General features: G+C 39.6%; 1 protein-coding gene across 1 annotated transcript in view; it reads right to left on the bottom strand.

Moving 5' to 3' along the window:
- Positions 1 to 14984, bottom strand: part of POLQ (polymerase (DNA directed), theta) — a 110718-nt gene extending 95734 nt beyond the window's left edge. The window contains exons 1-6 of the mRNA XM_008564934.1: positions 14804 to 14984; positions 13776 to 13955; positions 11288 to 11418; positions 8933 to 9084; positions 3999 to 4218; positions 797 to 944 (exon numbers count right to left, since the gene is read on the bottom strand). Coding sequence (XP_008563156.1) covers positions 797 to 944; positions 3999 to 4218; positions 8933 to 9084; positions 11288 to 11418; positions 13776 to 13955; positions 14804 to 14984 — 1012 coding nt within the window. The remainder of the gene's footprint in view (positions 1 to 796; positions 945 to 3998; positions 4219 to 8932; positions 9085 to 11287; positions 11419 to 13775; positions 13956 to 14803) is intronic.
- Between the last annotated feature and the right edge of the window lie 265 nt (positions 14985 to 15249).

Here is a 15249-nt window from a genome sequence, read left to right as displayed (position 1 = left end):
ACTACTGCATACTATAATCACCTGGAGATAGTTTAAAAATACCCATGCCCAGCACTCACCTCTAGACAATGCAATGTAACAAGTACGGAGTGCGAACTGGACATGAAGAATTTTTACATCTTCCCAGGAGGTTATAATGTGCACCAAAGCTTAGGAAACACACACATTTGCTAAAAACTCATCTAACCACACATTTAAAATGGGTACATCTTCTTACATATAAATTATAACTCAATAAAGCTGATTTAAAAATATGTGTGTGTGTATATATACATGGGTGTGTGTATATATGTATATGCACACACACATACGTGTATAAAATATGTGTGTGTGTATATATACATGGGTGTGTGTATATATGTATATGCACACACACATACGTGTATATGCATGTATGATTATTTTTAGAGTAACACATTCCTTTGGAAATATAAAGAAAGATACAGCCACTTTCCCCAGAAAAATGCGCACATGTGAAACTCTGCATACAATTTAGGGGCTCCAAAGATTAATCTCTCAAAGCTCTTGGATCCCAGATGAAGAACCTTAGTATATACCTATATAAACCCAGTATTCTAAAAATCTGAAGATGATTAGCTGGAGTGTGTGTACACATTGTCTACAATGAGGATAGGAGAGGATGACAACCACAAAAGCATAGTTTTATAAAGAGAGTGTCTAGCAGGCAGGCAGTGGCAATGATGAATGAGATCCATGCTTTGCAAATATAATCACTAACATTACTTTCAAGCAAATGAACTAAGTATGGAGGCTTTCATTTCCATCCATAACTCACCCTCAGCTTGATGGTATACATTATAAAACTCTCGGGCAATGATATCTGCCAGCTTCTCACACCATTTCTTTGATGGACAAAAAAGTAATACTGAATGGTTATCAAGAATGGTCTCATAACATAAACTAACAATATGGTCCTCATCTCCCTAAAACAAAAAAGAGAGAGAAATAGCCATTCTAGTGGTACTTTCAGAACATTTTCACATCAGTTTAAAAATTACTCATTTTGCTTCATCTGAAAGGTTTTTCTACTCAAAGACATAATAAAAATGAGTTACAAAGTCAGTAACAAAATAAAGAAAAAACAAAACAAGAAGAAAAAATAAACCTCCTTATGATGCAAGGAAAGAAGGAAATATTTTCTATTTGTTCAAGTAACATTTATTATGCTCCAACCCCCAGTAATGGGAATACAATGGTGAGCAAAAAACTCAACGTTCTAATATTCAAGGAGTTTACAGTCTCAATGAGAGAACTAAACAAATAAATGCAAAATACAACCATATGAGGTACTATAAAAGAGGGTTTTATAGTATTTTGAGGCCTCATATTTGACAGAAATTTGACAGAAAGTTCTAAAAGAAAGGTGGGGGCCGGCCTGTAGCTTACGTGGGAGAGTGCAGTGCTGATAACACCAAGGCCACAGGTTCGGATCCCTATGTAGGGATGGCCCGTGGCTCGCTTGGGAGAGCATGGTGCTGACAACACCAAGTCAAGGGTTAAGATCCCCTTACTGGTCATCTTTTAAAATATATATACAAATAAATAAAATAAAGGTTGCTCTGAGAAAATGATTAAGGTGAGACGTGAAGGAGGGGAGGCGTTATTTCAATGAAAGGCAACACCTTTCATGCAAAACAAAGAGCATGTGTAAATGCCCTGTGGTGGCTCCACAAGTTCTCCAGACTGGAAGAATGTCACTGCGTGTAACTGGGTTAATTCATCCATCCACCTTTCACTCATTAAACGAATATTTACTATGTGCCAGATATTGTTCTAGGCACTGCAGATGGTGCAGAGAAGAAAGCAGGGAAAAAAGCTCTGCCCTCATAGTATCTCTTAATTCCAGTAGGAAGAGATAGATAATAAAAACAAGATAAGTAAAACATGCTCAATTTTTTTTTTTTTTTTAAAAAGATGACCGGTAAAGGGATCTTAACCCTTGACTTGGTGTTATCAGTACCACGCTCTCCCAAGTGAGCTAACCGGCCATCCTTATATGGGATCCGAACCCGTGGCCTTGGTGTTATCAGCACCGCACTCTCCCGAGTGAGCCACGGGCCGGCCCCACACATGCTCAATTTTTAAATGTGCCAAGGAGAAAAATAAAACAGGGAAAAGAAACAGGGACCACAGATGGGAGTACTCTGTAATTTAGATAAGGTGGCTGGGGAAGGTCTAAGAAAGTAACATTTCAGTAAAAGTCCAAAAGAGAAAGAGTAAACCACACTGATGCAAAACAGGAAAGCATTCCATAGAGAACTGAGGTTGGAGATTCTTGGCACATTAATGGACAGCAAAAAGCCAGTGTGAAGGAAGTGAGAGGTAATGTTGTAGATGAGGTCAGAGCATTAAGGGATGGGGGCAGACCCCTAACCTTGTAGGCTACTATGAAGACACTAGCTTTTATTCTAAATGAAACAGAGTCATTGCGAGCTTTAAGCAAAAGTGTCACATGATCTGATGTTTGTTGCAAACAGATCACTACCTCCTAATTTAAGCATAGACTGACAGAGATAAAGTTAGAAGCAGAGAGGACAATTAAGAGGCTATTTCAATAATCCAGAGAAGAAAAAAAAGTGGTTCTAATAGGATAGAGGCATAGACATGGTAACAGAAGAAAGAGATTAACAGGAGAGTAAATGAATGTGTTAACATATACATTTATTAAGGTAACCAAGGTATAGCCAGGTGAAATTTGGGCTACAGAACAAAGCCCCTGAGTAAGATTCCATACTAAGCACGCAGAGGCTACAAATGCATAGCTATGAAGATACTGAGACAAATAAATGTAGTACTATTCCCAACCGTAAAATGACCCTTAGCTGTTTTAGTATTCAGAGGGACAGTTCTGCATAAAAAATAGGAGATGCCTCACTCCACAGATATACATGAGTCTGTTCTTTAACTTTAGGAATCTGGCTTAGAAAATAAACTACTATCAACCAAAACTAAAGTGCATTGGGGCATGTATGGAAGGGTACTTACATGCTAGACAATTTTTTAAAATCATATTTCATTCTTACAATAACACTAAAGTATTATATCTTATTTTACAGATGAAGATACTAGGTTCAGAGAGGTTTTGTGATTCAACTTATATCACAGCTATACCAAATATCCCTATCAGAGGTAAGTCTGTCTGACTCCAAGAATGATATTCTTTCCACTCTACTATATACCTACCATTTAACAAAAGGTTAATTTTCCACATTAGTGTATTTAGTCCATTTCTGTTGCTTATAACAAAATACACAGAACTGGGTATTTTATAAAGAAAAGAAAATGTATCATTTACAGTTTTGGAGGCTGGGAAGTGCACAGTGCAGGGAACACATCTGGTGAGGATCCTGGTGGTGGCGACAGTGACACAGAGGTCTTACATGGCAGTAAATGGTGGAGCAGAGAGAGTAACCTCTCATGTGCTCTTCTTTTAAAGGCCTCAGAACCACTCCCCTGACCACCATTATTAAATCTATTCACCCCAGCACAGTCCTACAATCTAATCACCTCTTCAAGGCCCCTCCTTTCAATTACCAAAATAGGATTTCCAACCCACTCAACAGTCACAGTGGGGGCCAAGTTTCTAATACATAAAACTTGGGGGACACAATTCAAGCTTCCATGAGCTGGGGAGGACAGTCAATCCACAGCATTAGTATTTAGTGTAAACTAAATCATGAGAAAATCTTTTCTACTTAAAAAGAAAAATCCACAAAATTAGATTTTCTAAATGTTCATACAGTATTACATATTCAGGGAATGATGACCTTTTACAGGAACAACTGCATTTCCTCTCTCACCCTCCAATTCTTTAAGATGACACCAATCAGCTTAACAGTAATTTTGATGGATATATAATACATATTCAACTATTTTGCAACCCCTAACCATATAATTCAAAAATTGTTAACAACTTGCTAGAAAATGCAATTAAGCACAAAGATACTGGTAGTAGTGATGTAAAAGCATTGATTTACTTTCACTTGTAGCATGGGTTGGAATTCCCTCATAAGCTTCATTGAAGAATCATATATGGAATTTCCAATTTTTATTGACTCCAAGAGTGGTACGGGACGAAAGTCAGTATAGTAGAGTTCAGCATTCAACCAGGAAGCCACAAGTTCCAAATTAGGAAGAGTAGCACTCATGCCAACAATCTGCACAGCATTACACAGAGGACTGACTAAATCTGCCTGGCTGTAAAAGGCAAATGAAAATGTTAAAAGATACATAGTAAATTAACAAGTAGTGCTGCTAACAATATTCTCGGTCATGTCCTTTGGTACACACATGCATACATTTCTTTAGGGTATATATCTAGGAATAAAATTACTGTATCATAGATTACTGTGCCACAGATTATCTCCAATTTTAATACATAATGCCAAAACACTTCCCAAAGAGACTGTACCAAAAGTAACATCCCCACAATCCGTGTGTGTTCCATTGTTTCACTATCTTGTCAACACTTGGTATCTTTTTAATGTTAATCATTATACAGTGTACAGTAATCTCTTTGAAGAGGTAATTCACATCTTCTTGATTACTAATGAGATTGAGCAACATTCACGTTTTCAGACCATTTGGAAATCCTCTTGCAAATGCCTGTTCAAGTCCCTTGCCCACTGATATATTTGGTTATCTGTGTTTTTCTTTTTGATTTTCTATAATTTTTGTAATGTTCTGGATAATGACTTTCCTCTTTCATTCATTTCTGCTCTTGTTTTTACCATTTCTTTCCTTCTACTTTCTATGGCATTACTTTACTATTCTAAGTTCTTGAGATGGATAATCACTGATTTTCAGTCTCTCTTCTTTAATAACACATACATTTTATGCTATCAACTTCTCTTCAAAAAAAACTTGAGCTGCATTTCACAAGCTCTGGTAGGAGATATTTTTATTATACTTTCAGTTCAAACTACTTTCTAATTTCTTTTGTGATTACTTTTTTGACCCAAAAAACAGGTTAAAAAGGTATTTCTTAATTTCCAAACATGGGCATTTTCTAATTGTGCTGTTCTTATATTGTAGTTATTTCTAGCTTAATTCCACTATTGTCAGAGAATTACTTTAAGTGATTTCAGTCTTTAAAAATTGTTAAGACTTGCTTTATGGCCTGCATATGGTAAGTTTTTTTATAAATGTTCCATGTGTAATTGAAAAACACATGTATTCTGCTGTTATTTGGTAACTGTTCTTCATACATCCATTAGGTCAAATTTGCTGACTAAGATATGATTAGTCATATCTTCTATATCCCTACTGATTTGGGATATTGATGGTTATCTGCATGTTCTATCACATACTGAGAAAAATGTGTTAAAGTCTCCCTAAACTGGAAAGAACACATTCTGCATGAAAACAGACCAACACCAAGACACATTAGTATGACATTTCACAACACTAAGGAAAAAGAGGCAGTCTTACAAACTCCTAGAGAGAATTTTTAAAAATCTATACAAAGGATGAAGGATCAGCATGGCATTGCATTTCTCAACAGTAAGGAGAAAATGAAGTAATGCTTTGACAGCTTTGAAAAAAAAGTATTTCCAATCCTGATTTTCACACCTGGAAATAACTATAAGGCATTTTCAGACATACAAGTTCTCCAAAACTTTATATCCATATTAGTGTGTACACTGAAATAAAGTGAAGCTTCCTGGGAGATAGTCCCAACAAAATGAGAAAGTAAATCAAGAGAAAGACATATAATCCAAAAAAAGGGACTCTGACTCAAGTAACGGGCAATAGAAAATGACAATGGGAGATCCCAAGCTGACTTCTGTGCAACACACATATAGATTAACCCCTTTCCAAATTGGAATAACTCAGAAGGCTTTAGGAGAAACTTCCTCAAGAAGATGACTTTGAAGGCCGGCCCGTGGCTCACTCGGTAGGTAGAGTGTGGTGCTGATAACACCAAGGCCACGGGTTCAGATCCTATATAGGGATGGCCGGTTTGCTCACTGGCTGAGCGTGGTGCTGACAACACCAAGCCAAGGGTTGAGATCCCCTTACCGGTCATCTTCTAAAAAAAAAAAAGGCAGAGTGGAGATACAAAAAAGAGGTCCTGGCTGAGTAGGCCAGTAGCTTTTTGCGGACTAGAAGTTATATATGTACCCTGTTTGAGACTTTCACAAGCCACCTGTCCCTGTTTTTGCCTCTGCTGGGAAGTCTTACTCTGCCACCTATGGACTGTAACCTCTCAAGTATTAACTGGGCAGAACTCAGCAAGCCAGAATTCCTCTTTCGCATAATGGGCGAAACCAATCAGGACTGAACAAGCTTGAATCCCTCATTTGCCTAGAGGGCCTAGTGGGATCATGGACAGGACCTTTTGCTTCATAAGACAATCCCTCTCTTTGTTCTGGCAGTACACACTTTCATTTTGTACTGAAGACAGTGTCTTCCAGGTTTGCAAACTGTTTGCCAAATAAAGTCCCTCTTCATTTCCAAATGTCTTTTCAGTGAAATTTTGTTAGACCTATACTTTTCATTGTTTGTGCCAGTTCAAGTCTTTCTATCTTAAATATAATGCAAACCAAATGTGTACTGTCCCATTCCCATGCTACAAACTTTGGAAAACAAATTATTTTGTACCTACCTGCCCATTTAGCTTTACAGTTTATGTCCTGCTAAGAATGGAAGTTTAGTAAGAATAGGAGACAGCATATTATTTTGGAAGTGGTCCGGTACGGGCGCGACACTGAGGGTTGCGATCCATTGCCGGTCACAAAAAAAAGACAGAAAAAAAAGGAAAAAAAAAAAAATAACGATTAGCTTACTCAGGGCCAACCAAACCCAGGGAAAACTGCCTCTCATTACTTGGACACTTCTAAATTGGCAACCTTGTAGAAATAATTGTATAATATCATATCAAGACATCTACTTTAATTATTCAGTTTATAGACTCTTTTGTGGGAAAACAACCATACTCATACTCTTAAGAGAGCTGCTTAGAAAAAACAGATCAAGGGCCGGCCTGTGGCTCACTCGGGAGAGTGTGGTGCTGATAACACCAAGGCCACAGGTTCGGATCCCATATAGGGATGGCAGGTTCACTCACTGGGTGAGCGTGGTGCTGACAACACCAAGACAAGGGTTAAGATCCTCTTACCAGTCATCTTTTAAAAAAAAGAAAGAAAGAAAAAACAGATCAAGAAGAAAGAGATAATTTTTTTTTTTTTTTTAAGATGACCGGTAAGGGGATCTTAACCCTCGACTTGGTGTTGTCAGCACCATGCTCAGCCAGTGAGCCAACCAGCCATCCGTATATGGGATCCGAACCTGGGGCCTCGGTGTTATCAGCACCACACTCTCCCGAGTGAGCCACGGGCCGGCCCAGAAAGAGATAATGTTAAGGGAGGTTTTGGTTTAATTTTGGTAGGTTGGTGAGTCATCCTACTGCAAAACATAAATACGACCATGATGCCCTGCTCCACTACTTGGAGAACTGAACTAGTCTATGTACTTAGAATAATGCTCAAGAATTACTGAAAATTTAGTATCTTCTTTAGTTGAACATTTCTTTTTCTTTTTTTTTTTTTTTTTTTGTGACCGGTAAGGGGATCGTAACCCTTGGTTTGGTGTCCGCACCGTGCTCAGCCAGTGAGTGCACCGGCCATCCCTATACAGGATCCGAACCCGCGGCTTCGGCGCTCCCAGCGCCGCTGCGCTCCCAGCGCCGCACTCACCCGAGTGAGCCACGGGGTCGGCCCTTAGTTGAACATTTCATAAGATCATAGTGTCCACATGCACTGGTGTCCCCCCACAAATCCTCCCCATTAAAATCAAGACCTTTCAGATGACTTCCTAATGACACATGATGGTTCTTTTCCTTATCAGTAAGCTATCTCCAAATGCTTATTAGTTATGTCAGCATTCATTCATTCATACAAAAATATTTATTCTACCTACAGAGTGCCAGGCACTGTGCTAGGTACAGTGGATATAACACTTAAAAAGATTCTATTGCAGGGCCGACCGGTGGCGCACTCGGGAGAGTACGGCGCTGGGAGCGCAGTAGCGCTCCTGCCCCGGGTTCGGATCCTATATAGGACTGGCCGGTGCGCTCACTGGCTGAGTGCGGTGCGGACGTACAGGTCATTAAAAAAAAAGATTCTATTGCAAACCCCAAGATATTTAAAGTCCAATGGGATCACAAGTATGACAATTCTGATACAAATTGACAAATGTGATTTCTCTCTTCAAGCTTTATTGAGCCCATGTCTTACTAATCTTTGATTCCCACCCCCACCCCTACCCTACCACTACTGTACCATGATATTTTTAAGTTCACCAGGTTCTCAATGAGTAGCTACCTGATGTTCTTCTGCTTCTGCTGCTGCCACCTACCTCTACATAGCAGCCTTTCCCTAGCAGTAAAAAATGCATTAAAGTAGAAAAATCTCTCCAGAGTCTCAAGTTCAAATACAGTGTCAGTTTCTCTAGCTCCCTACCTTCTCCCTGCTAAATGACAGCTTCCCCTCGCTACATGACAGCATCTGGGTTCAAGCCTAATCTAGACATCACAGCACCAGAATATGATAATGAATGCACATATACACTTATTGCAGAGATGGCAGATTCAGCCCCAGCATGCTTCCTTCTGTTCTTGATAAAGTTAGGCAGGAAAGGAGCAATGAGAAATAACTGAGGGCTCAAGGATATCCTCTATGTTTTGTAAAGTACAAAAATGCATGGTAGTAAAGTCAATAACAACAGCAGGACAAAAAACATACACTTTTTTTTTACAAACAACATTACAGATGCCAATGCTTGCCTCCAGAAGTAGATGACAGACAATAGAAAACAATATAGAACACAAAGAAATCACAACAGCTCCACTCCATTCCATCAAAAATAGCAATAAAAAATATTTGCCTGTTTTCTAATTTTCTTACCTAACAGATCCATCTTTTTTTCCTCTATCAGGCGATTGATCAGACCATTGGCTCTCTCAATTGTGCAAACAGCAATATCCAAGGAAGAGAAACGCCCTGCTGGAGAAGTACTGCCCATATAACCATCTACTTTAATTCCTACTTCCTGAAACAGATTCTATATTGAGTAAAAAGGAACAATACAGGTGAAAAAATTTGAAATTCATGAATTATAGACTGGTTCTATCTCAGAACATAGATATAAGTATCTACAAACATTTATCAGATTACTATTAGTTGTTACTGGCCAAGACACACTAGTTCTTTTTAGAATCACATACTAACATGAAGTTTAGAACTGGCAATACTTGGTACAGAGATTTCTGTTAAGACATAGTCAAATAAAATTAAGTATGCCATTTTAATAGCAGTATTTAACAACCAAATAAGTTCTAAGAGCTATGTATAGAAGTTAAAATTGGAGAAAAACTACCTTAAGCATTAATATTTTTAATCTAACAGCAAGAAACTAGATATTTTTATAACTCTAATATAACATTTTAAGAAACAAACTAATCCTTCATGAGGAAAATAATCTCATTATCCCACTAAAAAATAGTTTTTTTATGTAATGCAAGAAAAGTTTTTAAAAGTCACATTCAGTGGGACTTTAATATAAATTTTTTTTAGTTTAACTTTTAACTAACATACCTTCTCAACAAAAAGGATCCTTTCATCATTTTGTTACTTTGGGTCTAAGTTGAGAGGATGTTACCATGTAGGACCAGCTTTGTTGGCTATTTGGCCTCTGAAATAACTGTTAAAAAGATTTATAGAACCATAAAACTTTACAGTTGTTCATCCAATAAAATTTTTCTGAGTGTTTAATAAGTTAACCCATACTGCTAAGGGTTAACATCCTCATTTTACAAATAATAAAACTGAGGCCCAGCAAGTTATGTGCCTGGCCTGGAGACACAGTTAATGGCAAAACTGGGATTAGAACCCAGACTATTTGGACTTTCAGTACCATTGAGATAGGAGGTGCTCAGTTTCCCTGGGTTCAAGTCTCAGGACACACCTCTGGGTTTCAAGCCACAACCCAAGGTCTCAGGCCCCTTCCTTAGGCTCCCCCCTAGAGGAAAGTAACTGTTGCTAATTAGACCTATTTTTGGCATCAACATAGGGAAAAGGAGACCACAAGGGGCTGACTTATGAAAAAAATCCAGTGTCTGGGCATGCTCAGTAGAGAGCGGTTATATAACCCTGGTAGCCGACCATGCTCAGTTAAGTGGAGTTTATCCCTTAAATGACCTTCCATTAGAGGTGCTAAAGAGCACAGAATATTCCTGAATATGTCTGGAGCGTGTGATAGGATTTGACCAATGAACATGCTCCAAAGAGATCAACTGAGCATGTGCAAGACTATGCTACATATATGAGAACCACATCCTTAATAGAATATTCATTAGATAGTATGAATATGTATTAGATACCAAAAGTATAAAAGCTGAATCCCAGCAGAAGGCAAGGTTATTGTTCATTTTCCTGGGGCCAACCCATACTTTGTATGCTTGACTTTTGTGTTAAGCTTACTTTTAGCAGGTGGCTGCTCACACTCTTGAGCCAGCCTGCACTCTGTACTAAACTTTAAGTATGTATTCATTACTTTTATATTAAACTTGGCTGTGGGCCCTGCTCAGTCTCTGGAGCTAAGCTGTACTCTCTGTGGAACATGTATTTCTTATCTGTTACATTAAACTTGTTCTCACTTTCTACTGTGACACTGGTCTTAAATTCTTTCCTGTTGCAGAGTTAAGAACCTGGTAAGACAACGGGTTGGCTGAGGTCCAATAGCAGGCCCCCCCAGACCCTCTTGCCTGGATTTTTCCATTCCAACAGCACATTTTTCACTGCAAAAATCACAATAGTAAATTTATTCTATTTAATGAAACACTGTATATGTGAAAATGCTTTAAAAATTAGCAACTATCATATCAATGTAAACTACTATCATTCACTCTTTCCTTTCCATGCTGCACTCTAGTTGTAGTATTATTGAGTTAAAATGCTGGTTCTTAATTTGCACATTTATATGATTAGTTGAAGTATTCTGTTTACTTCCTAAGAAAAGCTTACAAATTTTTTACACAATTTTCAACAATTACTCTTTTGATTTGATGGCCCTTTCCCTTTCTCCTTTATGCAATAAATTTTTTTTAAAGTTTCCCTCTATACGCGGTCAACTTTTAAAGGTACATGGTATGCTATAAAAGAAACTCTGTCTGCCACTTGCTTTCATAATTCTATTTCAAGTGAATAAAGCCAAGGCTGTCAATAATGGAGCCTTCATTATTTCAAACTTAGTACAAGAACCTTACCTGGAGATAGTATTTCTTCTCTTTTGCCACAGAAACAAAGGGAAGAATAAACAAAGCTTTCTTATGCATTTCCAAAACCCTCTTCAGAATAAGTAATTCCGCAACAAGAGTCTTCCCAGCACTTGTAGGAGCTAAAACATGATTATTCCAGAAGGTTATATCATAATATTTGTTACTTCATAAATATTATGAAGTAATATTTGTTACACTGTATTAATAGATGTTTTAAGCCATATCCATAGCCATAAGTACTATAGAGCCTAAGGCTAACCTACATTAAGGCCCCAAGTGGCATTTGAAACATCTGTTTCTGAAATGCCCCTGACTTTAAACCACCTGTCTAAATAGTCTCACACTGAAAATAGAGAATAAACAAATCTTTGTACCAACAATAAATGATGAATATTATTGTGTACCTAGCTTATAACTAAAGAGCCTTTCCTTTAAGTTCCAAGTGGTTAAAAGCCCCGTTTCAAGGAAGATGAACAACTTTAATATATTGTGATAGAAACCATGATAGAAATTGAGGAGCTGTAAGGAAGCTTATAGAAAGGAAACAGGACTTCTGAGAAGCGAGGGAAGAAGAAAAGGGAATGCCAAGCATAAGAAACAGTATGTGCAGGGCTGGCAGGTTAGCTCAGTTGCTTAGAGCATGGTGTTATAAAACCTCTGTCAAGGGTTCAGATCCCCATACCAGCCAAATGCCAAAAAAAAAAGGAAAAGAAAAACAGCCTGTGCAAAGGCCTGCAGGAAAGCCTGGAATGTTCAGATGACAGTAAGCAATTTAATAGGCCTGGAGTATGAAGTACTCCAGGGGAATGAAAGAAGAGATAAGAAAGTGTCACATGAAGAGGGGCTTATAATCCCACCAGGTAAGGAGGTGACACTTTATCCTGAAAGCAATGCAGAGTGACTGCATTTACATTTACAGAAAAGTGACAAGATCAAATGTACTTGAAAATAATCACTTTGGCTGCAGGAGCAGGGCAAGACCAAAAGAAAAAGACACACTACTTAGAAAGCTATTGCACAATCTAGAAGAAGGATGATAGTGAGCTGTAAGACATAATAAACCTAAGAACAGAAAGTAGTCAGAATCAAGAGCTATTTGAGGCAATAGACACTGGTCTTGGTGACTGACTGCCTGAATTGGTGCCACCTAACTTTTGGTTTAAGCAATTGACATGCTCTTTCAGTTAGTGGCCATTCTACCATTGCCGCTAACTGCCACTAGTTAGCATTTACAAGTATTTTCTATGTGCCAAAAGCCCTTCTAAGCTCTTATACATATGAAATAATTTTATCCTCTTTAAGTACTACCAAGTCTGGGCCGGCCCGTGGCTCACTCGGTAGAGTGCGGTGCTAATAGCACCAAGGCCCCGGGTTCGGATCCCACATAGGGATGGCCGGTTCGCTCACTGGCTGAGCGTGGTGCTGACAACGCCAAGTCAAGGGTTAAGATCCCCTTACTGGTCATCTTTTAAAAAAAAAAAGAAATCTCTCACCCAGCCCTTCCCCCTTCCCAGGCGCTAGAACTCACTGCTTTTGGGGACCACTCCTCTCCACATGGGCCCAGCCTGGTGGATCTCAGGCCAGCAAGTCCTGGTGGAGCCGGGACTCCTGATGCCGTGCGTGGTGTCCTGTTGGGGACTGGTCTCCAGGGAGGTGGTGACAGGGGGCTCCGAGGAGGTGGTGACGGGTGGGTCTGGGGAGGTCGTGACAGGGGGCTCCGGGGAGGTCTGCCTGGGCAGGACTGGAAACAGTGGTCATTTTTTTCTCCCTGATATGCTAATTTAAAAGGCTGCACAGCCAGTAAGTGATACAGTTCTCAAACCCAACCAGTCTAACTCCACAACCTGAATTTATATATACTGTTAAGCTATTCTCTAATTCTTTTTTGCAGCCATAATTAAAGTCTATATGACTCAATTTCAGAAAAAACTGACACAAAGGAATTTCATCTTAGCAAGTTATTAATTCCAAAGTCAGTGTAGTAAACAGGTTAAAAATTGTGTTTGTCAAAGCTGCCCTTCAAGACGCACAAAAATCTTCTATAAAGTATATTACATATGGTTTTGTCTATACAACCCTGTACAAGCAGGTCAATTTCTAAACATAATATATAATGTTTGGTCCTTGAAGAGTAAGTGAGAGCAAATGGAGGAAGAGCAGATTCACGTCTCCCATCACACACTCACTCTGGGACATACATTTGTTGAGCAAAACGGCAGGAAGAAGTGTTCACTCTTTAAAATGTAATTTTTTGTGCCATTCCCTTCCCCCACTCCCCGTCATATAATGGGACTTTCATAATTAAAATATGCATCTAATGAAATTCCACTTTTCACATATATTTTAAGACTTTCTCTAGTCATAAAGCACTGTCTCATCCACCTTTTAAGAAAACATAACTACCTCAATACAGTATCCTTTTCCCTCATAATACCTTAAAAATAGCAAAGAAATTATTTTGCATAAATTTGAATACCTGAATAAACTAAATTCTTTCCTTCCAGGACTTTTCCAAGCAAAAGGCACTCTGCCTGCCACTCAAACATCTTTTTTACACCAAAACTGTGATATTTCTCCAGAACTGCTTTAGGAAGTCCCCAATTTGCCAACAGCAGCTTGTCTATTTGGTCGTCAGGAACTGTCTGCTTGCATTCCCCTTTCAGGAAAAAAAGAAAAAGTAATTAATAGTTTAATTTAGTCCTAATGTATGACTTCGGTGGCTAGCCCTCCACTGTGTGTTGAAAATCCTATGTGTTAGAGTAAAGCTATTTAAAAAGCACATCCTGACTTCGAGATGCTTATGAAAAATTGACTATGCATAGAAAGGTAATAGTAAATCGTGGTTTACTGGATATAATAATAATTTTTTTTAAATCCTTAAAAGCCCCAAACAAAAAATTGTTTGCAATTACACGCAATGGATAAGAAGTGTTGGAATTATGAGGGATCGGAGAGAAAGTGATAGATATGCAAGCACTGCAAAGCTAGATTAGGGAAATTTCTATAGTTTCTATGCGAGTTTTACTCCTATGACTACTATACAGCCAACGATAAAGAATTTAGTCAACATTCACGGGATACCCAACCACTCTGAGAAAACATTACCTAATCTATCCAGCCTTCCCCTGGACTCCAAACAGCCTGTGCCACACTCCCGACCGGCCAATCCTGTACGAGGATACGTAAGGAGTACTGGGAACTGTGAGGAACAAGCTCCCCTACAGGTGACGGGATTTGGCCAACTAGGAAGCTGTTTCTATGAAGGTCGAAAGACCCAGAAGCCACTTGAAGGTTAGTATCAGGCAGTCACTGAACATGGGTTGAAAGCATGCCTATGTCTGAACAGAAAGTGAACTGCCGCATCAGGCCCGAGTCACAGAGAAAGGCAGTAACAGCTCAGTGGGCTGTGCAAACAAGGACAACCCCGCGCAGTGAAGACACCTCCCAACAAGTGGCCCGAAGGCGCTGCCCACGCGCCCGCAGCCCCCAGGGTGCCTGAAGTACCTGCAGCTGAGGCCGACTGGCGGCAGCGGTCCTTCAGGCTGCGTCCCAGGCCCGGGGGCGGGCTGAGCACCGGCCCGGAGGGGAGCCGAGAGCTGTCACTGCTGTCGCCGCCGCTTCCCGAGAACGAGTCTGAGTCTGATACTGAGCGCCGCCGTTTCCCACCACGGTGAGGAAGATTCATTGCGAACCCTTCTAGAAGATTCAGGGGAAAGCACAGTCCCAGCACCCTCCTACTAGGCAGAGCCCAGGGCGGGTAAACTGTGTAGCCGCCATCTTCCCGCCACGGTCTTCAAATGCAGGCCGCCCAACCGCCCCGGAACCATAGAGTTCTAAGTGGCGAGAGTAACCTGAGAACCATAGAATCGTGGGGGAAGGAGCGGCTCTCGCCGCGGTCTCAGCCCTTCCGCTTCCTATCTCCGTTGTTGGTTAATGTGACAGGACCAGGG

The sequence above is a fragment of the Galeopterus variegatus genome, unplaced genomic scaffold (genome assembly GCF_000696425.1).
Source record: "Galeopterus variegatus unplaced genomic scaffold, G_variegatus-3.0.2 Scaffold192, whole genome shotgun sequence".
NCBI classification, from domain to species: Eukaryota; Metazoa; Chordata; class Mammalia; order Dermoptera; family Cynocephalidae; genus Galeopterus; species Galeopterus variegatus.
This window is presented reverse-complemented; position numbering and strand designations above follow the sequence as displayed.